The 26,678-nt window shown below is 33.7% G+C and overlaps 1 protein-coding gene across 5 annotated transcripts in view; it reads left to right on the forward strand.

Annotated features, from left to right (window-relative positions):
* The window catches only part of LOC118183211 (ribosomal biogenesis protein LAS1L), a 163,453-nt gene that overhangs the window by 85,376 nt on the left and 51,399 nt on the right, over nucleotides 1-26,678 (forward strand). For all 5 annotated transcript variants that reach the window (XM_085818617.1, XM_085818615.1, XM_085818616.1 and 2 more), the window contains 3 exons: nucleotides 18,559-18,704; nucleotides 20,068-20,139; nucleotides 20,224-20,380. In XM_085818617.1, the coding sequence (XP_085674743.1) occupies nucleotides 18,559-18,704; nucleotides 20,068-20,139; nucleotides 20,224-20,380 (375 nt within the window). The remainder of the gene's footprint in view (nucleotides 1-18,558; nucleotides 18,705-20,067; nucleotides 20,140-20,223; nucleotides 20,381-26,678) is intronic.

Raw genomic sequence — 26,678 nt, forward strand, 5'->3', positions numbered from 1 at the left:
ACTACAGATACAAATCTCATCAAGAGCTAGGCAAAATTTATGTAATGATTTATTGATATGATGGGCCAGAATGGAGAAGACACTGAATATTTTTCAATCTTGGCCAGAGGAAGGATAAAGCTTTCACGTAACAGAAGATAGCTTAAAATTGCTGCTTAGTAGATGGCTGGAGGGAGAGGCAAAATTTATGTAATGATTTATTGATATGATGGGCCAGAATGGAGAAGACACTGAATATTTTTCAATCTTGGCCAGAGTGAGGAAGCTTTCACATAACAGAAAATAGCTTAAAATTGCTGCTTAGTAGATGGCTGGAGGGAGAATCATAACTGGCTTAATGGTAAAAAATCATTTTTATTTTTGAAGAGGAGCAATTCTTTAGAGATATTTTTTCTTAGTTGGTACAACACTAGGGGTGCTAAATGCTCCACAATTTTATATACACACATACATTTTAGAACAATGAAAGAATGCGGCTAGGCAAAGAGATGCCGTTTAGCTGGCAAGTCTAGGTGGCAAAAGAGGATGCATACCTAGTTGCTGTAGTATTTATAAGCTTGGCTTTACTATTTTAATCCTGAATGGTGATTGAGTAAGAGCTTTCACAATGCGGAATATTGCAGGCATCAGTGCAGATACAAAGGGGTTTGTCGTTAGATTGAAATTCGGAATTTAAAAATCTACATGCAAATTAAGTTAGTAATTTTGCTAGTGATTCTCTTTTGTATTTTATATAAAAATTTCTCTTCCTTTGCTAGTGCTTTTTGTCTAAAAGGTCTTTTCTATCACCAAGCCTTTTTCTCCTTGGGGAGGAGAGAATGTGTAAATTATAAAGTGAATGTAAACTGTCGGTCAAAATCTTTTTATTCTCAGGAATCTCTTTGTCACTTTCTTCATTATTGGTAGTTAATGTTTCTGGATTTAAAGCATTACTACATATTTTACCATCAATTAGTTGATTGCTTAATTATTGGGTGTTGTTATTGCAGTGGATATATTTTGTTATATCATCTTCATTTATTATCACTTCTACGCATTTTTTCACAAATTTCATCAGCTAAATTTTTTTTTTTTTTTTTCTATATCATTCAAAATTTATGCCAAAAAAAGGTTGTTATTTTTCCAGTTTTGAAATTGCACTTCTTGAAGCTGAATTGCACCAGTGCTATTTTCTTTCGCCATATCTACTGTAGAAAGCTAGTAACCAAATATGCTTTTAAGATAGCTGTAATAATAATAAGCTAGATAAAAACAATAAGCTAGATAAATTAGTGTTCTTTGGTTTTGCATGATGTTGAGATTATTTGCAAAGTAGGAAAGGTGGTGTCCTATCAGTGGAACATATTTTATGTAAGTGAAACATTAATTTCAATGGATGCTTTTCTTGAGATTTTCAAAACAGATGAACAAGGCATGTCAATCTATGACATGCGAGGAAAATCGTGTGATGAATAATAGGTGATTAATTGGACTGGCATGTCGGCAGGTACTAAATTGCAACAATTCCATGTGATACTTCATATAAATGCTGTCTGGAATACCCTGCTAGATTCCTATTTCTATTCTAGTCTTTAACAGCTGTATTCCATGTTAGTTGCCCCAAACTGCCACACCATGCTAGAGAAAACAGTGGCTACTGGCCACGTCGATAATAAAGATGAAACAGACATTGAATAGCCATATCAGGAGGACACACACTCTTCACACATTTATTGTCTTCCTCTGCAGAATTATATAGTGTTGAATGTTTCACCTCCTCAGTTGTACACACTTGCAATGGGGAATGGAAATTTTGACAATTAGAAAGTTAAAGACGAATGTAATTTGTTATGTTAATTGTACTTAAATTATTCAGACTCTAATTCTTTCTTTTCTGCATGTGGATAGGACAGGAGACCAGAAAATGAGCTGCTGCTCTTGTGTGGAAAAATTTTCAACATTAGTGCTCATAACGTGGCACTATCTACCATCTGCTTCACCCAGCCAAAGGTTGGGCCTGCAGACCAGTGGCATTTATTTAGATTATAAAATTTTACATAAAAATTTCTTTACATACAAGATTGTTTGACACAGTGCCAGAATATTTACAATTAAGTGTTTACATATAACAGAATTTATAATTTTAACAAAAGGGGCTGAGATAAAGTATGAGTGTTTGTCTATAGGTTTTTTGGATTGCATTTATGCTACCTTGAGATGTTCACTATGTGTTTTCAGATAGTCCATTAGAGTTTCAAGTTTTTGTGTGAGGATATTGTTTTTTGGGAGTTGTTCAAACCAGACTGTTGCATTTTGTGATATGTAAGGATGGAAAATGGTAATATCATATTCAATAATATATTGAGCCAGTGTAGCTGTCTGTATAAGTTGAATCTTTTTAAGTATGAGATGAATAGTCAGTGGGCTGTAAGAAAGAAGAGGGTATGACTTGTTTGTGTGATGTTTCGTGATGGAAATGGTATGAATTTATAAGTTCGTTGATCTGTTTCTTCTTTAGACCAGTTGAATTTCCATACCTGCGTAAGACCTTTTTAAAGTTTTGATTTGAAATATTATAGTACAAAGTCCGAGATCTAGACGTTCAGTATCCGGAATGATTTAAAATCCGATTTGCAAAGTCACCACCACCGTATTTTTTAATGTTTTGTGCATGTGCATTCCCCATCTCCATAGTAAAGCATACAGAGAGTCCCGATTCTTAATTTCAATTCGGCTCTAAATAAAATACCTTGTTATTGAAGAAACAATCATTTTACGGTAAATGTGCGAGATCAGTAATTTGCCTCCCTAGCTGTGTATCTGATTGGCATACATCTCAAAACGAAACATTCTACAAAGGAACATCATTAATATTAGACCTACTAATATTTTATATCCCTGATGCCAACATGGCAAATCATTATTTATTATATTTTGCTTTCATCACTTTTATCAACACATGACAGTTTGAGTAATGATTCATGCAGCGATGCTCAGGGCCACGCCGACAATAGCGCTAAGTAAAAAAGGCACCGGGTAAAATCATTAAAACAAGCAGTTCGTCTTGCTGCCTGTCTGAACAAGAAAATTCTTGTCTTATTTGAACGTCCCTCTGGGGGTCAACTCAGGTAAAACCTGGGAAATACTGATTACGATCTGTACCTAGGTGGTCTCGGCCACAGGTGTTTAAAATCAGTCTCTAAAGGACTGGAGTCATTGCTGGCGATGGCTGTTTCAGGCTCGGCAGGGATCGTATGGCACTGTCTTGTCCATTCCTTTTGTTGTGGTGGAGCTATACGGATAATCACGGTTGTCCAGGGCAAAAAACATCCATGTCGATGGAGGTGGCGAATTCAGCGAGTCTTTAAACTGCTTGAGGTTTCCAGTGGGCACCTGGAGCCTCAAAACTGCATATTCATATCATTCCTTGGTTTCTCCCTGGGGGCGCCTACAGCCGATACCATGACGTAGTGTTAGCAGGCCGGATTGGTGGCCCGGTCTGTGGTCTGTCTGACAGTGTTTAAGTGACTTCTTTCTGCTGTCCGGGTTTGGGGCCTCTTTTGATGGCAGATGTTTTATCATCCCTCCAGAACGGAGATATGGAATGTGAGTTGCTAAGTATTCCTCTTGACTCAGCTTAGTCTTAGCTCGTTGGTTCAACCGAAAGGTTAGCAGCCTCTTGAATCGCCTCTAAGGGTTGGGGCATTTAACCGTGTTAAGGCAACCTCAAGCTTGACAAGTCTGAGTGCCCCTTCCTCATAGCACACTGTCTTATTTTACTGAAAGTTACCAGGCAGGAGTTCATCCCTGGTGTTCTCTCCTGTCTTATTTTAACGTGAAAATACGTGATGCTGAACCGTATGTAAGGGTAGACGTATTTGACAAATTACTTAATCCTTATTTTGTGTCTACTGTTGCAATAGCAGTAATTTGTGCAACATTTATATTTTTTTGTAGTTGCCTGTTGTTTTCTACATAAGAAAGGTAAATGCAGTTACATATTATGTTAAACATGGGTATATAAACTTTTTAATTCGGAAAAGCAATGATTTGAGGAAATGAAAACTGTTAACCTGTCATGGCTGAACCATTGTTGTATTCTGGGCCACATAAATTACTAATGTCTAAACCATTTTCCTTTAAAGTCTTTAATAAGAATGTTGTTGATCCTTCATCAGTCGTATCTGTTGAAACACAAAATACTAAAAACTTTTCTTCAATACTCATGTTTGTACTTTCTAAATTAAGATACCTCGTACAAATTAATATCTGCTCTTGATGTCTGGCATCAGGGCTACAATCAAGTAAAACAGAAAAATACTTTGCCTGTTTGACCTTACTTACAATAATTTGCTTTACACTGAAGTGACAAAAGTCATGGGATACCTCTTAATATTTTGTCGGTCCTCCTCTTGCCCGGCGAAGTGCAGCAACTCGACGTGGCATGGACTCAACAAGTCGTTGGAAGTTCCCTGCAGGAATATTGAGCCATGCTGCCTCTATAGACGTCCATAATTGTGAAAGTGTTGACGGTGCAGGGCTTTGGGCACGAATTGACCTCTCGATGATGTCCCATAAATGTTCGATCGGATTCATGTCGGGCGATCTAGGTGGCCAGATCATTTGCTGGAATTGTTCGGAATGTTCTTCTAACCAATCGCGAACAATTGTGGCCCGGTGACATCGCGCATTGTCATCTATAAAAATCCCATTGTTGTTTGAGTATGTGAAGTCCATGAATGGCTGTAAGTGATCTCCAAGTGGCTGAAGGTATCCATTTCCAGTCAATGATTGGTTCAGTTGCACCAGAGGACCGAGTCCATGCCATGCAAAAACAGCCCAGACCATTATGGAACCACCACCAGCTTGAGCAGTGCCTTGTTGACAACTTGGGTCCATGGCTTCGTGGGGTCTGCGTCACACTCGAACCCTACCATCAGCTCTTACCAACTGAAATCATGACTCATCTGACCAAGCCACGGTTTTCCATTCGTTTAGGGACTAACTGATATGCCCACGAGAGTCGCTGCAGGCGATGTCGTGCTGTCAGTAAAGGCACTCAAGTCAGTCTTCTGCTGGCATAGCCCAAGGAAGACAAATTTCGCCACACTGTCCTATCGGACACATCCCTCGTACGTCCCACATTGATTTCTGTGGTTATTTGACGCAGTGTTGCTTGTCTGTTAACATTGACAACTCTACGCAGACGTCGCTGGTCTCGGTCATTAAGTGCAGGTGGTCGGCCACTGCACTATCCATGGTGGGATGTTATGCCTGAAATTAGATACTCTCGACACACTCTTGACACTGTGGATCTCGGAATGTTGAATTCCCTAACGATATCTGAAATGGAATGACCCATGCATCTAGCTCCAACTACCATTCCACATTCAAAGTCTGTTAATTCTCGTCGTGCGGCCATAATCACGTCAAAGCCACTTCACATGAATAACTTGAACACAAATGAAAGCCCTGCCAAAGCACTTCGCATTTATACATTTTCTACACGATACTACTGCCATCTGTATATTTGCATATTGCTATCCCATGACTTTTGTCACTTCAGTGTATATTATCCCTTAATAAGCTAATTGTTTAATTTCATTGAAGCATATTTTTTTGAGTTTGAATTTTATTAATATATACAGAAATGATAGGGTCAAATTTTAGAATAATTTCTATACATTTTAAAAATTTATTATTACTTTCGAATAACTTGTTACTGGAACAACGGGAAGGCTAAGTTTTGTTTGGCTAAAAACTGAATGGCATAGATAATTCTTTCAGTAACATCGTGCCAATGCTTAGTCTTTTTTTTTTTTAATAAAATTGGAAATTGGAAATTAGCAGGTTTATTCTTTCGTAATCGTTCTAAGAAAATGGACCAAAGATGTAGATTCCAGAAATGCATTTTATTTTTTTCATGAAGTTTTAAGTGCTTATTTAAGTGGTTTTAATCGTTAAATTCATTTCCACTCAGTTTTACGTTGCTGAAACTTAAAAAATTAGCAGCAAAAATAATAAACAGAATTTTTTTCAACAAAATTTAGCAACTGATTCCTTTTAATTCTTTCCTTGTTGATGACGTTGATGGACAACTAGTGCTAGTAGCGTCAGCTTGGGTATTCCTTGGGTTTTGAAAAAATTGAGTAATTTTAAAGTTTTAGTTTATTAAGTCTTCCTTTCACTTTCTTTTTCTTCATTGCATTCTGATACTCAGAAGATTTTTTTTGTTTTTGTATAAACATTTGGAAGGTCAATGATTGAAATATTTTATCTTACTTCTGAAAAACTGAGTATATCTTAAACCATTGCTTGGAAAATATATGAACTATTAGATCAATACCAAATAATTCAAGGAAGTGGTAGTACTCTTTCGTTTATTAAGGTAAATAAATCAAATTTAAAGTATGTACTTAAGACGTAATGAAATAACGAAACATTTTCCTTCGGTTTTCCAGATAAGTTAAAAATCGGAAAATGGCCAATTTTTGATTTCAGAATGAATACCTTGTATATTATTACTTCTTCAAATCTCAAATAGGTATATTTTAAATTCAGTGCTAAATATAACAATCCTTTCTTCTCAAAAGATAATAATTTTAGATTAATAAACAAATGGTTCATGTAAAAAAAAAGAAAAAGTAATTATGTTCAAATTGTCGTTTTTCTGAAATAAAAATCTAACTTAAGTTTAACGTAATATGTAACTGCACTTACCTTTTTTATGTACTCTAAGCAACTTGTCAATAGCGTCTATGGCACCGGCCTGTATCCTTTACATATGCATCGGCATCACGTATTTTCGTTCACATATATTTATAAGATCAGCCTAATTTATGTCAAAAACTGCGAAGCATTAACTGATAAAAATCAAAGCAATATAAATAGTATATAGACCTTATGCACAAACTGCAGTTTTTGCAAACTTTTGGAGGAAATGTAGCATTGCCGGTTGAAACTCTAAACTATATCATTGTCAAAAACATAGTGGTTTGCAAAAAAAGAATTTAGGATATATCCCTAGATATCAGCCCTAGAGCATTTTTTGTGCCCTTTGAACCTTGTCGTATACTATTCTGCGAACAACAATTTATTCAGAGCACACGTATTAAATATCTAAATTATATTGTTTTTAATTTTAAGATAATGTGAGGGTGACGTCTTATCATCAAACAGAGATCACACTCATGATTAAGAGTATCAGGTTTTTATTCCTGGTTCATAGAAGAAAAGATAAACGGAATGAGTATGTACAAATGGATTAAATATGTTTAGGAGAGTAATCACAACACTGGTTCCAGTATGGAGATGTAAAAGTCACAGCTGACCACCTACGTGCGGTCACTTTAGATAAGTTCCAAGTCCGATCGCCTGCACGCGACCAGTAAGCGTCTAGTTGTAGCTCCTTCGCGAACATTCTGTTAGACCGCTTCTGTCAGACTTCTCGAACCAAGTGAAGATGTGTTTACCTGGAAAAAGTTACTACAGAGTAGAGATAGATAGTGACATCTGGTGCCTCGTGATTCCCACATGTTTGGCCATCGACAGGTGAGGAACTCTGAACACTGGAATACATCTGTAAAACACAAAATACAAAAAAAAAAAAAAAAAAAAAGAAAAGAAAAGAAAGAAAGAAAGAAAAAAGAAACATTTGAAAAATAGCTTGCAAAATGATCTCAAATTGCGATATCATCAGACAAAGCTTCATGTAGTCTGCCGAAGGGAAAGTTGCTTCAGGTCCTTCATAAGATGCTACTTTGGCTACATTGTATTGATCATGTGGTTTAATCTTGATCACTTTATAAGGTCCTAAGAATTTAGGTCTTAGCTTGATACCGCCTCCTAACTGGGTTCTTTTAATGGCTACTAGGTCGTTGACTTTGTAGAGTAGACCGGTTCTACGACGTCAATTGTATTGTCGTCGGTTCTCCTCCTGCAGTTTTAAGATATTCGCTTTAGCCTCTTCACGAATAGAGTCTTTCTCCTGGATGGTGGAGTTCAGGAATTCTTCATCGAGAATTTCTTTAATTCTTTGGTCTGCCTTATTTCTCATTTTCACGCCTGTCATCAGCTCGAAAGGAGTGAATTTCAGGAATCTACTGACGGTGCTGTTGATGATTCTTTGGACATCAGGCACAAATTTGAACCATTTGGCAGAATCATATACTGACAGTTTTGCAAGCACTGGGATAAGGGTTCCATGAATTCTTTTGATCTGGCTGTTGGCTCTTGGAACGCCTGTTGTGATTTGTATGTGCTGAATTCCTTCATCTTTACAGTATTCCTCAAAGTCCTTTAAAGTGAAAGCAGATCCCTTGTCAGAGATAATTCTTGAAGGATTTCCGAAGACAGCTTGTTGGATTTTTAGTTTCTGTACAGCTTCGGCCGTTGATGTTGTCTTGACTGGGTAAAACCAGACAAATTTTGTAAAAGCATCTACCACTTTAAATATATGTCGGTATCTCTTATCTGTAGATGTCAGGGGTCCTACAAAATCTATGTGATATGTGCTTAACGGAATATTGTCTTTTGGGATTGGGTTCAATAGACCTTCTGCTTTCCCTCGCCTTTTATTACAGAGGATGCACTCGACACAGTTCGTTATAACGCGCTCTATTTTCTTTGTGGCATTCGAAATATAAAAATCTTTTTTCAATAGATCTTCTGTCTTTTGTACAGCAAAGTGTCCTTTGTTATGTATGCCACGGATGATCTCGAATTTCATCGCTTCCGGCACAACGATGAGTTCTCAACCTCTCTCCTGCAGATACAACACATTATCTTTTAGCAGATAGTTATCTCTAAGTCCTTTCTCAACCAGAGTTTTCAATAATTGAAGACGCTCATCAGCCTGTTGCGCTGTTGCAATCTTAGTAGTGATTTCACTTTGCGAACAAGTGACCATGCACACAGCATGCCTACTTAACCCTTTGCGACGCACTATACGTTAAAGTCGGAATTTCAATAAAAAAAGTTGTATGTAGTCTATTTAGTCCTAAAGGAGTATACATGTAAAAGTTTGTAAAAATTGCACATACCGTTTTAATTCTGTGGGTGTTCCATAAGGTGGAACACTGCGCCGCCAGAGCTTTTAAAAGTGCGACTAAGCGAGCATTGCAGTGAAGCACAAAAATGAGTAGAAGCGTTTGTATAAGAATGAAAAAACTGTGTATTATGTCTGTATACATGGTTTCTAGGATATACATAATATTCTTGAATATATACGGATAAATGAGATAAATATCTATATACACAAGCCCTATATACAAAAATATTTACAAATTTTCTTATTTCTTAGCTTCGCGAAATTGTTCAAAGCAAGTCGCACCTTTTTGATGGAAGCACAAACCAACTACGATTAAAATAATTAACTACAATTACTATTAACAATAAAGAAAAATAAGCCTATAATATATACATACACGAAAACTATCTACACAATTATTGAAAATAAACGGGAATGAGACTAAAAAGTGACAGCAAAAATTAGCGCAGGTCTAAGTAAAGATAACTAAGTAAAGCTACTAATAAAATTCCCGCCTAAAAAACTACTCCCAAGAAATTCGAGATGCCAATATTAAGGCTTTCCCCTCAATACTGCTTTGTTTGAATTCATCCTCTCCCCCACCAAAACAACGTAAACAGAAAACGTAAACAACGGATGTTCTCGCCTAAGCACAGATGTTCTGATTCGTAACAGCATGAGATCGCTAAAGGCGCAGTGTTCCCTCTAATGGAACACCCGGTTTAATTCAATGAGTCTGCGTATGGTTTTTGTATGAAAGATTAAAAAAAAAAATAGAACAAATAATTTGGAGTACAGCCAGCAAAATTATGCCTAATTTTTTTTCCAAATAAAATTTTTTATATCATTAAAAAAATAGAGAAAATTACTTCAAAAAAAGTGGATTTTAATAACACATAATAAATGAAAATTCTGTGTCTCCTTGTGATATGCTGCTATCTACTGTTTAAAAAAAAATTTCAAAGTATATTATAAAGGCATTTTTATCTATTTATGGTTGAATTTAAAGGTTTCAGAAGCGATTCAATTTGGGTGTTCCATGTAGTGGAACACTGAGCCGCAAAGGGTTAATGCGTTGACATGTCTCATCTGTTGATTGGGTCTGTGGATAACTTCATATTCGAACTCTTCGAGTAGCAGTGCCCATCTAGGTATCTTTGGTATAAGATCTTTTTTCTGCATTGTCTTCTGAAATGCATCGCAGTCTGTGACTATTTTGATTTTTGTGCCTAAGAGATAACTTGTTTTTTGTTTTGTTGTTTATGTAATTTTGTTGGTTTTTCATATTATTATGTTAATTATGCTTCATTTTAAATGTTAGCCATAAGCAATGTCTCTTTAATATTGTCAGTGCATAAAATGCGCTCACTAAATGTTTGCACGACGGCGCCGATTAGGCTTGGCGACACCTAAACATTTTTATATTAGTAGATGAATAACAAAGTAAATGGTAACCTTTTATTTTGACATGCGCTTGGCATTTATTACAGATTTAAGTTAAATGTACTAAGAAATGTTCATGAGAGAAAATTTAATAAAAATTTCTTTCCATATGTTAAAAATAAATTTTGTTAATAATACTCATAGAACAAAAGATTACATTTAGTACTATTGAGAGTAACTAATTTTTTAAGCACATAAACCCAGAACTGGGGACAGAGCTCATATGGCCACACCAGGCAGCAGAATTTAAGGAAGACAAAAATTTTGGAATTTAGAGAAGCAGTGAGCAACAAAATTAAGGGATGATAAAATTTTTAGAATTTAGGGAAAGCACTAGGACCCAACATTTAGGGGCGGCAAAAATTTAGAAGTTACGGAGGCGCTTGGTAGTAGAAGAGATTGTATCAGGTGGTAAAATATGTAGCACCGATCCTAGAGTGTATGTGGGAATTTATTTATTCAGGACTCAGCCTTAGGTGTGTGCAAGAAATTGATGTTAGTATAGTAAATAACTAAAATAATACAATTTAAGCTTAATTGTCTCAGTGAGTGATAGAAGCAAGACAAAACTTGTTAGATCAACTTTCTCTTTGTTCAACAATATCATGATACATAGGCAATAATGTATAGCAGATGCTGTTAATCTAGGCTAAAATTATACTTTACTGATTTCAAGGAATTTCAGTTAATATAGCTGATTACGCTGTTCCTTAACGTCCTGATTTAATTCAGCTTTTTTTTTTTTTTTTTTTTTTTTGCAGGCTGTTATTACTACAGTAATTTTATGAAAATTAAAGCAGAGTCCTAGCTAGGGTTTTCAGCGCTCAGGGACAACTGAAGATTTCGTGCTACTGCATGCCAAGGATGGAAAATATTTAATTCTAAAATGTCGTAACATCAGTTTGGCGCCCCTTGGATTCTGCGCCCGGGCACAGATGCCACCCTTGCCCCCAATCTAGCCACGCCCCTGAATTAAAGTTTGAATTTTTAATTATGTCGAAAAGAATTTTCTAATTCTAGAGCTGCAACATGATCTACAAAGCAGACACATATTTCGGTATCTATTAAACAAAAAGTGGAATAGCTGCAAAAAATGGATAAAGGTATATCAGTTTCAGAGTTACTTGAGATGGCATTGGAAAGTCAATGCTGAAGTATATGATATAAGAAAACAGAAAAATTAACTTTTTAAATTTTTTTGTGAATTCTGACACTCTACTTACTTGCATTGAATAACTGAAATTTTTTTTTATTATGTTAAAAGTTAGGATCATGACAAAGTGATGACTGAATGGGTCAGATAATGTCACAGCGAGAGTGTGCCATTGATGGGTCCAATGCTAATGGTTCAAACCAATATATTAATAGTGAAAAGTTTCCAGTTCTCCAGAACAAATTTACATTGCTGATAGAACTGGTCTTTTCTGGCAATATGTACTGCAAAATACTTTGGCAGTTTCTACAGAAAAGGCTGCAACTAGTGTCAAAGATTTCAAAGCGAGACTAATAATTTTAGCATGCGTAAATGCTGCAGGAATGCACAAGTGTAAACTTTTCATAATAGGAAAAAATACACTACCTCGAGGTTTCAATGACTAAAGATTCTCCCTGTTATATTGTTTTGCAAATAAAAGAACATGAATGACACAAGCATTAATGAATTATTGGTTCGAAAATCATTTCATACCTGAGGCTTGGCAGCATTTGAATTTGGTTGGTTTACCTGATGATGCAGCATTTGTCCTGATTTTAAATTGAACTGTTTGGCTCATACTTCACTTAAAGTTTTAGTGAAAGATAATGTAACCATATTATTCTTTCCTCCAAATTGTGCGTCCATCATTCAGCCTATGGATATCGAAGTAGTGCACTGCTGAAATGCAAATATAAAGTAGCATTTTTAAAATCCATGTTACATTTCTTGAATAATCACAAGACTAATCAAGAATTTTCGAAATATTTTTTAGCACAAAATCTGCTCTGTGGAGCGTTGCAAGATCGTGGGAAGATGCGTGTCCAGATACTTTAATAAGTGCTTGGCATAATTTATGCCCAACTGCTATATTTTATTGTGAAGATGATGAAGAGGAAAGCGTGTATTTGAAGGTTTTTGATATCGCTAGCCATAGGAGAAGTTTTCCAATTAATGGGTTTTGTAAAGAAGTGTGAAGATATGATAATAATTAAGGTGATATAATAGGAGTTTCTCATTATGATGATAATGCCCCAATCATCAGTCAATTAATGGATGGCAAAATCTGTAGTATGGTTCTAGATTTAGGAAATACCACTACCAATAGTGAAGAAAGTGACAAGAAAGGTTATTGAAGATGAAAAAAATTCGATTGACAAGTTAGTCGGAATTCTTGACATAGTAATTACAGAACTTGAACAGTGGAACTTTTGTGACTCAACAAGAAATTTTGACTGTCTACAGAATTAAAGAGCAAGTATTAGCATAAATAATGAAGCAACTTAAAGAATTTTTTAAAAGAAAATAAAAATAATTAAGAAATGTTTAATAAAGTATTAAACTCCTCTTTTTGGGGAGGGTAAATTTTGATACCCTTTAGATCATAAATGCTTTGTTATTTCATAAATCACGAATACTATTACACCAGATTTAAACTGATGATCTAATATCCGGAAAAATCCCAAATTAGGAATTGGCAAAGTCCCGATGAGTCTGGCTCTCGGGCTTTTTACTGTATTAGATTAGTTAGGTTGGTAGTTGTGTGATAGGACTATTTTCTGCTTCCTTTGCTTTTACATCTGCTATTTTACTGTGGTGCCTACATGTGCTTGAGCCCAGTGCAATTTGGGTTTTAAAAATTTTGGAAAAAGTGAGAAAAGAATTTGGATTTCTTTAATATTGGTGAACAATTTAGTTTGGCTGTTGCTTGAATGCCTGAGGCACTGTCTGGAAGGACAATTTTTTGAAAAATGTTTTGCAGATTCCTTAATTGCTGTTAGTTCAGGTTGGAATACTGAATATGTTTTGTTTAGCTTGATGTTCCATGATTTAATTTATGTGTGTATGTACTGCCCACTCCTATATCAGGTTTTGATCCTTCAATATATATATATAAGAAAAAAGCATATAGAGGATAATTTTCAAGATATTTATTAATTATATTATCTGTATAATTAAGCAAGGAGTGTAAATCTAAGTTTTGCTTTAGCTATTCGTAGTCTGAGGGGAGAGAGATGTTGTTATTGAAGTGACCTGTTTGATTTAGTCTTCAGACTAGTTTTCATTGCCTCTTTTTGTAGTGTAAGAGTTATTGGTGAAATGCCAGTATTTATTTGCAGAGTGTCTGTAAATGAGGTGATATAAATTTTTGTCATTGAAAGTAGGAAAAGTCTTTGAGTTGACAGAAAATGTCTTTGTGCCCCAGGCAGAAGCTACATGGTAAGATCTTTTTTTTTTTTTTTTTTTTTTTTCTTTTCTATTACTGTGAGATAACCAAATTTTTTTGAGTTTAGGGGGATATTCCCCAGGTGCTGGCTGAAATAGATTTTAGAGATTTTGAAATAATTAGAAATAATTAAGAATTTGTTTTTGATAAAGTTAATATGTTTATAGGAGATGTAGCTATCTGTTGTTATACAAAAATATGTGATGGTATTTTCAATATTGATTTTCTTCTTGTGAAATTTTTTAAATAATTTTCGTATACTTCTGAAAGAAAATCCAGGTTTTGGTAGATATAAGGCTTTGTATTTTTCTATGGATATTATTAACTGAAATTTATTTGCTCATCAATGCAATATTTCTAGAAAGTTTACCATTTTGTTATCTATTTCTCTTTTGCTGTTGTCTTTTATTATCAATTAAAAGTCATCTGCAGAGGCTTGGGTATGTGTGTCTGAGACCTTGTTATAGCTCTTGAGTGCTTTGTTGGTGATTGAATTTCATAAGACAGGCCCCCAGACACAAACCTTGTGGACGTCCCTTTGTTATTTTATATCTCTCAACATTTGTATTTGAATTATATTGAAGATACTTATTACTTAGATAGTCTTTGATAACTTTTGGACAGTTGATGGAACATAATGTTAGGAGAACATCTTTCAAAGAGATGGAATCAAAGGTTGATTTTATATCAAGAGAAATAAGTATGAAATGTTGATGTTTAGTTTTGCTTTGTAGAACTTTGTGCATTTTTTTATAGAGTGTGATTAATAGCTTTATTCATTATGAAGCCAAACTGATTTTCATGAACAATTTATGATTATAAAGATGATAGCGTTGTAAGAATAAGTTTTTCTAAAAGTTTGCTTAAGAGTGGTAAAATACAGATTGGGCGGTATTAGAGTTTGGAACGAGCTTAGGCTCGAGGTTGATACTCGATAATTTTTGGTCATTTTCAAGTACTCAATACTCAAATCAAAGCCTGACGAGCTTTCAAGCTCTGTTCATACAAAATGTTTTTCGTTCTGCATTTTATTTTTAATTTATTTGTCAACATATTTCTTAAGAATCCTAAAAGACATTTTATTGGTGTCATAAAAATGCTCCTTTTTAAGTACATAAAAACTAAAACTTTTGTATTACAGATAAGTAAAGTTAAACAATAAAAGGAGTATAAATATATACAATACAATAATGCTTTTACTTTTACCTGAACAGTGTTGAAACTTGTTTTGGTAAAGAGATGAATTTGTTGCCGCCTACAGTACATACAGTACATAGAAATGCAAGGATTTTTAATCTTTACCGATAGAAACAATATACTTTTAAGTAGTAATGTGTATATGTAAATAATAATTTTCTTAGTATCAGTTAAAAAAAAAAAATTACAAACTGTCAACATTAAAAATGCCGTGTTTCCCAAAATGAACATTTATTACAGAATAATATGCAGAGAAATACACACAGAGACACAAGCAGAAATACAAGCAGATCGTGTTTTAACAAATCATAAACAAATAGAATGGGATTAAGTTTTAGAATACTTCGGACCTGACAGAAAGCTAATGCATTGGATGTGATAGAAAGCTATACTTCCTTTTAACCAATAAGAATGCGATTACTAATATCTCAACACAAACTTAATCGAATTTTTAGCAATATTTTGGTAAAAATGGTTAATATTATTGGAGTTACAGCCGTAAATACACACATATTCTAGAATAGTATTTTCTCCCCCCCCCCAGAATAGTAATCATGCCGAAAAACAAAAGCTCAACCGTTTGGAGTCATTTTGCTGAGGCAGACCAAAATTATGCATGCTGCAATGAATGCAATAACAAAAATTTCCATTTTAAATGAAAATATGTCAACAATGTGTCGTCATCTAAGCAGAGGTCATAACATTGACGTTGACAAAGCAGAGGCAGAAGCGAGAGCTAAAAAAACAAAAACTTTGGATAATTTCGTAATCAAAACGTCAATTGAAGAGATTGTTGCAAAAATGAACTGCAGTAGATGGTTTATCGATTCGTCAGATCACTCAGTCAGAGTATATTCTACATTCATTAGCCTTAAGGGGTATGAAGCTTCCAGCCAACGAAAAATCTGTAATGGCTCTTGTTCATAACCATATGGAAGAGAAACAAAAAATCAAAAATGATATTAAAAAAGATATTGCCGAATCAAAGAAATTCTCAATTACCATGGATGAATGACCAGCATCCGTAACCGGAGATTCCTGAATATAAATCTGCATACTGCCTGCCAAAAAAGCATCAATCTTGAACTTATTTCCTATCTTGTTCATTTGCGGTTTTGCAGCTGAGGATGGTGGTTCGGTAAAACCATCGAAACTAGTCCTGTGAAAATTTTGAAAATATAACGCTGATTTTTGTTGTTTGACTTCTGAATTAGTATTTATTCGCCGTGTTATTGTGTCCCTCTTATATATGTTAAAACTAGCACTTAATAACGTTTATTTTTATTTTATTTATTTATTTATTTATTTATTTATTATTATTATTATTATTATTTTCTTTATTTTACATGAAAATATACTTAAAAAATTGCTTATCTTGTAAAATAATTTTCAGAAGAGCTATTCAAATTATGCCAAAGTTTTAATTGATAAAATCCATCAATAAAGGTTAAAATTAATAAAACAACACAATAAAGACTATTTACAGTAAGAAGTAACAAAATTTAAAATGAAGACTGAGTGTGGTAAATCTCGAAGCGCGGAGAAGTATCACTTACTAACTCTTAGAAAAGTATCACTTCCTCTTTAGAAAATAAATCATCACTCTCATCTGCGTTAATAAATGGTTCATTGACCATGCGAGGGCATTCTTCCTCTGATAAATAGCGCCTTCCCGCCATAATAGACTAGAGGTAACTCTTTCCGAAATAAAAAGAGAAGAAACGGAAATATATCTAAAGGCAATGCAAAACGTAACAATACTCCACATACTAACCCTAAAAGACCGTACATAGTAAAGGAAAAAAAATAGAATAAGAAAAGGAATTGGATATAAATCAGACACGCGAACGTTTTCATTAGCACGCAGCGATTTAAAGAGCTCACCTCTGTTTACACTTTCCCTCACCCTCGCAAGAGCTGATGAGTAAAATACCAAAGTCAAGTAGACTATATCAAACTCAAGGCCAGGAACCTAAAATTGTGTTTATTTCAAAAGTAATGGACATAGGATGCCATCCAGTGGCCTTCAGAAAAACATTCCAGCTGAAAATGGGTATACGCATCACCCGTCCTCTGAATGCAATCTCTAGCGATGCATGGATGGGATGCCTGGCTGTAAGACACGTTCTTATGGAATGCATATATGGGACACCCATCCTTAAAAGGTTAATAAAACATGAAAGCGGTACCTTTATTGTGGATAGTAATCACTACCCAAATCTATGATTTTCTACCAGCGTTTTGGTAGTTTTTTTGAAGAAACTTGGTGGCCACGAGTCCAAAAACAAATCAATCTCATTTTGTTTGTCCTGTGCTGAATGGAAGATAGCACCAGCAAGATGTAGCTGCAGGTGTGAAAAAAAGTAGAAGTCCGAAGGAGCGATGTCAGGGCTAAATGGTGGGTGTGGCAAAAGGTCCCATTCAATTCTGTACAGAATCCAACTGGTGAATGCAGACACATGTGGTCTTGTATTTTCTTTATGAAACATTGCTTTTTTTTTTTTTTTTTTTTTTTTTTTTTGCCTGAACTCAGTTTGACGTTTTCCTATGATAGCAGCATAAGGTGTACGTTTCTCTGGCGTAGGTGTCATTTCTTGGATCACCTAGCAGGAACTTGCTTTTGCCTTTATATCAGCGTAATATTTGGCCTTTAAAATTTCCTGTGGCATTTGTAACATTTTGCATTTCCAGAACAGAATATAATCCAACATGCAAATGCATGCAGCAGCAATGACATAACAGAACTCTTTCTGTCAAAAGTTGTAGCAGGTTTCATAATGGCCCTCATGATCTCGACTATGGAGCCAAAACCCTCTATTTTGTTAACTGGTGCTGGTGGAACTTGAAGCCTTGGAGGAGCCAAACTAAATTTTTTAGTGTCCTGTGACATAGTTCGTAAATTTTTCAGGCACCATATGCAAGATTCTAGCTAATTTAAATTTAACATGCTGGCTAGATCTTTACTTGAACTGTGAAGCGACTAGTCACTAAATTCAAACTATATTAATGACAAGGCATGAGAAGGATGAAAAGACCCTTCTATTCAGCTGAAGGAATAATTTAAAGATAGCACTTCTAGTTAGCCAATACTTTTTTCTGCAACTCAGATAGAAATGTAAAGTTAAAACCAAGTTAAATAATCAGCTAAAGCTGCGCAGAGACAACACGAGCTGTTTTTAATGTATGTGTGCAGTTCCCAGTTTTGAGTTTGGGTTGTGCCAGTTGTGGCACAATCCCAATGTAGGCTTTGGGGAGGGAGACAAAGCCCCTCTGAAGAATTCAGTCTCAGAATGAGAGGACAAAATTTATATAGTGTTTAAAAATTTATTACAGTGTTTGATATACTGTGTATTAAGTAACTGAGGACTGAATAACTGTCTGGTTTTTGGACTAATTGCTAGTTTTTTTTCCGCAATAAAGGAAATATCTTCGTAATATACTGTACAGTATATCTTCTCTCAAATGTTTATGCATTGCATTTTTTAATTTTAGCATAGCATCACATGAAGATTTAGATAAGGAATCTCTCAAGCAGATAGTATTACTTGTAGCTATTTCTCAAGGACAAGCTGTTGATGGTTGTTCCCAGCTTATTAATAACAGAGCCCGCCCTTTTACATTGGATGAAGCTAAAAAATGTATGCATTATTTTTTAATACTTTTTTTTTTTTTTTTTTTTTTTTTTTTTTTTTTTTGTACATTTTAAAAATGTTTTAATGTTTTTCTGTGAACTGTAGGAAAATAAAGCATTCTTTACTATCAAAAAAGCAATTATTGTTGTTATGTGGTATATAAATCATATAAAATAGCCACATCTAGAGTGGAGAAAGCTTATTTTATTTTACTACACTCATTTAGTTATTGGGACAGTTGGAATTTTATGACATGGCTTTTAACTGTTGTGGTAAAATATTTGAAATTTTTCTTTGAACACCAAGCTATGGTTAGATATTGAAATTTTAATAATAAACTACTTTCGTAAGGTTAGAAATGCACCTAAAATCAGAACTACTAAATGCCTTTTAGATAGTTTACAATCCTTGGAATATATTGCAATCAAATAAGAAGTTCTGTTAATCTTTTCATTATATATATATTGCTGTAAAATACATAAGTATTTGTGTTTACATAATTATGTTGTGTTATTACTTTTTATTTATTTATTTAGCACAATTTTGGGGAGGGGGTGAAATAATTTTATTTCTTATTTTTGTTAGGTCAGATGTGTTACTACTTATTGGAATTTTTATTTCATATGCTATGTTGTGGCGCTTGTAATTTTGAATTTTTAAGATGGTTCAGTTAAAACCTCAGATCTGATTACTCTGGTATTTTGTATTGTTTTTATTTATTTGTTTATCTGGAAGTTTTCAGTAAAACAAAACATTTTCAAAGTCATACGAGCGATTTCCCCCAATCTTCTAGAAGCTCTAGGCAGTTTTGTAAATAAGTAACAGTTGTTATAGTAATTAGTTAATAGTTGTTAGCTTCTGCTTATAAATGACTGATTTAGACATCACTGTGTGAATGATTCTGGCTATTTGTAATATTCTTCATGTGTCTGCTTTATCTTATCTCTCTTTTGCTCTCGTTGAATTACATTTGTTTGAATTATGATAATGCTTACAAAGGCTGTCTTAGGTGAATGCTTTTGTGGATAACATTCTTAGGAGAACTGATTCATAGTCATGTTATACAGAGGGAGAACCATGAAAGCTCCCATGCAGGCAGCACATTTTCTCAAAATTTGCCAAAATACCAGTACCTTGCTGTATGAGTTCTGATTTATTTCAATAATTTATAAATTTCTTATGGTGTAGTTTTTAAAGAAATCTGTATAAATATGTAGCACACAACATAAAGTATTGTGTATTACTTTATATAATTTTATTGTATATATTCTATATATTGTCTTATATCTTTAATGACATAGTTTAGTTTAAGTATATATTTTAGTTGTTAATACAAATTATTTGAAACAAAGCATTTGTATTTGGGCAGTGAAGGCTTTGGAAGATAAGTTCCGACAAAGAAATAATCCACCTGAAGAAAGTATATGGTCTCTGGCACCTGGTAAATGGCATTTTGATAAACAATTTTTACAAATTTAAACTGTTTATAAGGCAAATTAAGCTAACATTCTTCATCATATTGCAGATGATATCGATTACAGAAAATTGCCTATAGGTGCTATATTAAATCCACTGTCTGAAGATGCAGAGAGAAGTGCAGATACCGCTGATGAACAAATGGAGGTGTCTACTGATGTTTCCAAAAATGAAATTTCTGAATATTGTGAAGATTTCATTATTACGTAAGTTTCAAATTACATTTTTAGAGATAGCAATAGGCAACATTATGCTACCAAATGTTGTATCTTTATTAACTTTTAAGGCTCTTCAGTAATGCAGCTTTTTTATTAAGATTTCACTGTAGGTAAATACATCCTAATACAATGAATGACTGTATTGTATTTTTATGAAGACTATAGGAAATTAGTTATATCATTGTTAAGTAACTATGACTAATAGTCAGACTAAGTTCATGCTTTCTAGAGATTTTTGTGTCTGTATGATATAACATAGAGGAATGTTAGCATCATTCGAAAAATCAGTAATATTGATTTCACTCATAACTTCACTGTTTGCTTATTCATATTGTACATTTATCTCTTATTTATTACTGATGTTCAATGTGTGGTAAAGTAGAAGAAGTTTTTTAGGAGTATATGTACATGTAAATGGAAATAACTGATCAACTTTTAGAGGAGATATTTTAGTGTGAAATAAGAAATCTATAAATATTGAACCAAGTAATTGGTAACAGTTACAAAAATAAGTAAAAAATTAATATTAAAATATAGTAAGATACCGTAGATACATCATGGTGTTTTATTTAATTATAAAATGTGATGCAGTACAGTATAATTATAAAATGCAATGTACATTTTTATAATACAGTATTGGGACACACACTGTACCAATATTGCATTATGTACACACAGTACTCAATTATTTTTTATGTTCCATGAAGACTTGATTAAAGTAGAAATCTGTTAGTGGTTTCTCTCTCATGTTGTGAAGAAATTTTTATGTTACATGACTTCAAGTTGCTCTATTTGTTTTATCATTGTTGTTTACTTCCTTGTACGAAGTAAAAAGGAATTGTTGTAATTGCGAAAAGCTTCAGGGAGCATATTTCAACGAAAATATCCACTTTGACCGCTTTCAAATGCAATTTAACGAAGTAAAAAGGAAGTATTGTAATTGCGAAAAGCTTCAGGGAGCATATTTCAACGAAAATATCCACTTTGACCGCTTTCAGATGCAATTTAACAATGTTTTAATGTGATATCTGTACGTAAGGACAGAATAAAAGACTCTTTTCCTCCAAAAAAACTGCTTTAAAATGAATTCTGAAGAGAATTTTTTGTGGCGTCTGTACGAACGTATCTCGCATAACTCAGAACGTTGAAATTCTGTATATAAGACTACTATAACATGTAGATGTGCACCTCGTATTTTGGTTTCAATCGGCCGCGCCAAACGTATATAAATATATCCACTCTGTTACCCGGCTCAGTGATCTCAGTTTCTTTACTCATATATGTTTGTAAATTATACATTTTTTTGCTTTAAAAGAGATTGTATTATGTTGTTTTTATCTTCTGGTTAAGGGTTTTATGCCTTTAGTAAATCTGTATGCAATATTTTTAGAATTGTCAACAATTTTAAAATTGTTTAAGTGCCGCTAAGCCTAATTTGATGGCGGCCATTGCTCTTGTGTACATTTGAAACAGCTGAGTAGCGGATTTGTTGCCAATCTAGAGAAACTTAGCTTTGCAACAACAAAGATAACGCCTTCATTTATTATTTAAATCATGCTTAATCCTTTCTGGAATTTTTCCGAGGAAATAAGCGTTTACTTTGTAATTTTTAATTCAGATATTTTGAGTTTTTATGTATTTCTGCCTTGTCACAGAGTGAAAACTGAATTAATTGAATGAGAAATACTCAATCGTCTGTGAAAAACTGTTTCTTTTTAGTTTTGTTTGCTTAATTTCTTTTATGCATAGTTCTAGCTTTATTATAGTATTTGAATAGAACATGTGGCAACGATTAGATAATTCTTGAAATGATATAAATTTTGTGCATTCTGAGTTATAATATGAACGAAATATAATACTGTTAAGTAAACCTAGCGCCAGAGTGTCGCTATGGTAAACAAAGTGAATTTTAAAGAATGCATTTATTCTATTGTGGTTTATGCGCTGTCGGCGAAGTAGGTTTAATTCAATCTAATAAGTTTAAATGAAATGCAAGAAAAAATGTGTATAATTTAATATTCCATATAAGGAAGTCGTAGTGTACACATCAGATTTTTTATGTAACTAGTAGAAGGCCAGTTTAAGAACAAATGCAAACCACAAAATTGGATCTCAGATACTTTTTTTTTTTTTTTTTTTTGTTTCACATTAAGATTTAATTTAAACCCCTATGTAGTGGACACTTATGAAATCATGAATTCTTCCCTCTAAATGCTGTCCATTAATTAAAGGGATTTTAAAATGCAATACAGTCAAAAGTCATTAATCCGGACTCGTCGGGACTTCGGCGATTCTGGATTATTGATTTTTCCGGATTATAGATCATCAGTTTAAATCTGGTAAAATGGCAGACAGAAATTATAAAATTAAAAATATGAAACCGTAATTTACGAAATAAAGAACAATTATTACCTAAAGGGTATCAAAATTTACAAAAAGAAGCTTAATATATATTTGTTTCCTTTATTAAACATTTCTTTCAGTGTAAGTTGTTTAAGTTGCTTCGTTTTTCATGTGATAATACTTTCTCTTTAATTCTATTAAAGAGACATAATTTCTTGTTCAGTTACAAAGTTCCGCTGTTCAAGTCCTATAATTGCTGTGTCGAGAACACTGACTAATTTGTCAATCGAAATTTTTTCGTTTTCAATAACCTCTGTTACTTTCTTTGCTATCGGAAGCGAATTATAATGATGAGGCATTTGATTTAAATCATATCAAAGACAGAGTACATCCAGATGTAATACTACATTGAGTAAGCAATTATAAGCCAAATAAAATAAAAACATCTGCCCTTAAGATAAGGATAGTGCTGACAAATCAACTTCCAATTCATTGCACACCGCGTTAAAGATAAACAAAGTTTAGATAAACAAACGTTAAAATTTAGATAAACAAAGGATATGCCTTTATCCATTTTTTACAGCAATTCCACTTTTTGTTTAATGGACTCCGAAAGATACTTTCGCTTTGTATATCCTTTACATATTAGTAAATATATATCAGAAATTCTATTTGACATAATCGAAAGTTCAAGCTTACTTTTATAAAATTGCTCTAACAGTCTGCAAAAAATAATAATCTGGATCCAATTCAAAGATTAAGGAACAACGCAATCTGCAACATTAACTGAAATAGATAATTAGATAATTTTAGCTTAGCTTATTCCGTCCGTTATACATTAAACGCGCATTCGTAAACGTATTTTGCACGCGCACACACACAAATTCGCAGCGGTAAAGGTCTTACGTCAACGCGGCGCATGCACAGAAAGTTTGTAGCTTTGAGGTCCGGATTATGGATCATTCCGGATTATGGGTATCCTAATTAACGACTTTTGACTGTACAAAAGACAAACAAGGGAGGAAAAAAAAAAAGTAATATATTGAATTGTGATCGTATTTGACTGTGGGTGTTTTGATAACATCAATCAAAGAGAAAAATTGAAAATAGCAATGTAATTTGTTCATGGTGCTTCTGGAAATAATTTGACTGATGCTTTTATTAGCTGTAGAGCATGCCTCGTTGAAAGAGAACATGCCAATTTAAAATTAAAAATTAGGCTCAACCCTCCTAAAAAAGCAAAGCTTAATAGATGTTTTCATAGATTTTTTTGTTCCTCCAAAAAGCAAGGAAAAGGGAGGAATTCTACAGAATTTTCTTTTGCTCCTGAAGAAGAGGGAGCTGTGTCTTGACTGCCCTAAAAATTGATAGGATTATTCAAAATCTAAGCCAAACTAAAGTTGATTTTTTTCCCTTCTAGATTTTGAAATGGTTGATTAAAATCGAAAACCAAACTGTTTGGCAATTTAATAACTTACTTGGCGATATTTCTTTGTCATTTGCTACTTTTTATTATCTATTTTGATCTTGTTTGGTGACTTCAGTGTGGGAGGGAAAAAATATGTAATATTTGATCATATTAATTGAATTGTTGATCACAACAAGCAAAATATTTCCCTAGTTTTTATGTACAAATGGGCAGGACTTCGTCAACTCGATAGCAATATCTAAATCATAACATTAACTACAACCACATTAAGTGGCATCTAATGTATATATATATCCAAAACCTGATTTTTAATATTGTAACATGAATAAGAATTTCTTTCCATAATAATGATTCAACAAGTAACTTAAAAATATTTACTCTAAAACATAACATAAAATATTTACAAACATACATATATAAGATTACAGTTCAGGGTGAATTACTCAGCTTTAAACCATTGCACATTCAAAGTCACTGTGCAGTTTTCGTTGTTTATTGCCAATAGCAGCAGAGTCCTAATTCAGAACTTGTGGGGAGGAGAGCCAATCTAACCTCAAAATAAGGGGAGAAAGTTATGTAGTTCTCCCTCCCTCCTGCTGGTTGTTACAGTCTTCCCCTTTGACCTTGCGACAAGGAACTAGTGATGAGTGTTTTTTTTTTGGGGGGGTGACATAATCTTTAATGAAGATTTAATGATTTTAGGTAAATGCAATGTCTTAGGTTCGAGGAATTGTATGCATCTAATGGAGTATCTCTATCACTTATTTATAAAATCTCGTAAAGAGTTGCTCAGTGAAAGTTGAGTCATTAAATATATAATTGTTTCAAAAAAGTGTAAATTTGGACGTCTTTGGATGTACTCACAGGGAACTTGGAAAACCAAATTCGATCTCCAGGTTTAAACTGATATTCAGGTCTTCAACTTTTATCAGCATATTGCTTCCTATAATCTTGCTCATTTTCAATCCGATCCTTTGGCTTATAGCAATAATCGTCAACAGAGTGTTAAACCTTTCAAAACAGTAGGCCTTATGTTTTAACATCATAATTTTGGGTACCATTTTAGAATATTACTTGAGCTATCATACATTAAAATTAGCATTTAATAATCTTTTTTCCATTACTTTGCATGAAAATATTTTAAAAACATTGCTTGCTTTGATAAATAGTTTTTGGAAATGCTATTCAAATTATTCTGAAGTTTTAATTGATTTCAGAAAATGTAAGAAAAATACAAGAAAGACTGCTTACAAGACTAGTAACAAATCTTTCATGAGACATGGAAAGCAGGCACTCATTGAGCTCAGTCTCTGACAAAATGTCAATATCAGAATCGCTAGAAATATTGCCCTCTGACTGTTTAAAAAGTGAATTGTTGCTCTCATCTATGTCACTAATTGGCTCATTTACCATGTAACTATATCTTTCCTTTGATAAATAATGCATGCTGGCCATAATAAAGAGACTTTCTGAAATCAAAAGGGAAGTACGTGAAATATAAGCGATAAAATAAATGCAGTGTAACAGAACCCCACATTGCAACCCTAAAAGGGCCTACATAATGGTGGGGGGAAAGAATATAAAAAAGGGGGATTTGGAGGGATATCAGAAATGGGAATGTTTATATCACATGGTAAGTTAGAAAGCTGAGCTCTTTTTATTTATATTATGCTCCCCCTGCCCCTCCCCAACAGATGTTCAGTTCAAAAGTAATGGATACAGAATTGCTTCGAATGATCCTTAAAAATGATTCAGCTTAAAATGCAAATATGCATCACCTGTTCCTTGAGCTCATTCTTCAGATTCATGTTATGAAAGAATCAGTTGCACTTTTAAAGTTTAGAACAGTAGTTCCCAAACTTTTCATTCCCATGGTCCCCTTATAGTAAAAGTCTGACCATCAACCACTAAGCGAAAACTCTATCTTACAAGAAATTAAAAATTTGACTTTGATTTCTTGCCTATTAGAAAAATTATAAATTTGACTTTGATGCCTTGACTGATAAATGGTGATGTAAAAATGGCATGTAAATAAAACATTTTGATATTTAAAGTAGTAGTTATTAAAATTATAAATTTAGTTTTAAAACACATAATCTCCCCTCCTTCCAATGAGATGGGTGAACCTGATGGGATGATACGAGATTATTTATGTTCAGCTCGATATTTATGGGTAACATTTGTAAGTCTCCGTGAGCACTAATTTTTAGTCGCTTTCGTTTTGTCATGGTGAAGCTCATAACTGCACTAAATCCACTATCTACTAAAGAGGAAGATGAGGAGGTAATCCATACAGTGACCCATAATGCTGGATATAAAACTGGTATCTACTTTTGCAACTTTAATTTGTGCTATCCATGTTCAAACATTGGTTTCATCTTCTCATTTGTGGATAATACAGTAAATTTCTCCTGCAATAGTATGGATTCATTTGAGTTTCTGGGTCACTTGCAAAAGGACACAGCACTCAGTCAGGAATAATTAAGTGAAGATTTCTTCAAATTTTTTGCTGAG

Source organism: Stegodyphus dumicola, chromosome 6 (assembly GCF_044657685.1).
Source record: "Stegodyphus dumicola isolate Sdum_Otavi_A_Nest chromosome 6, ASM4465768v1".
Lineage (NCBI taxonomy): Eukaryota > Metazoa > Arthropoda > Arachnida > Araneae > Eresidae > Stegodyphus > Stegodyphus dumicola.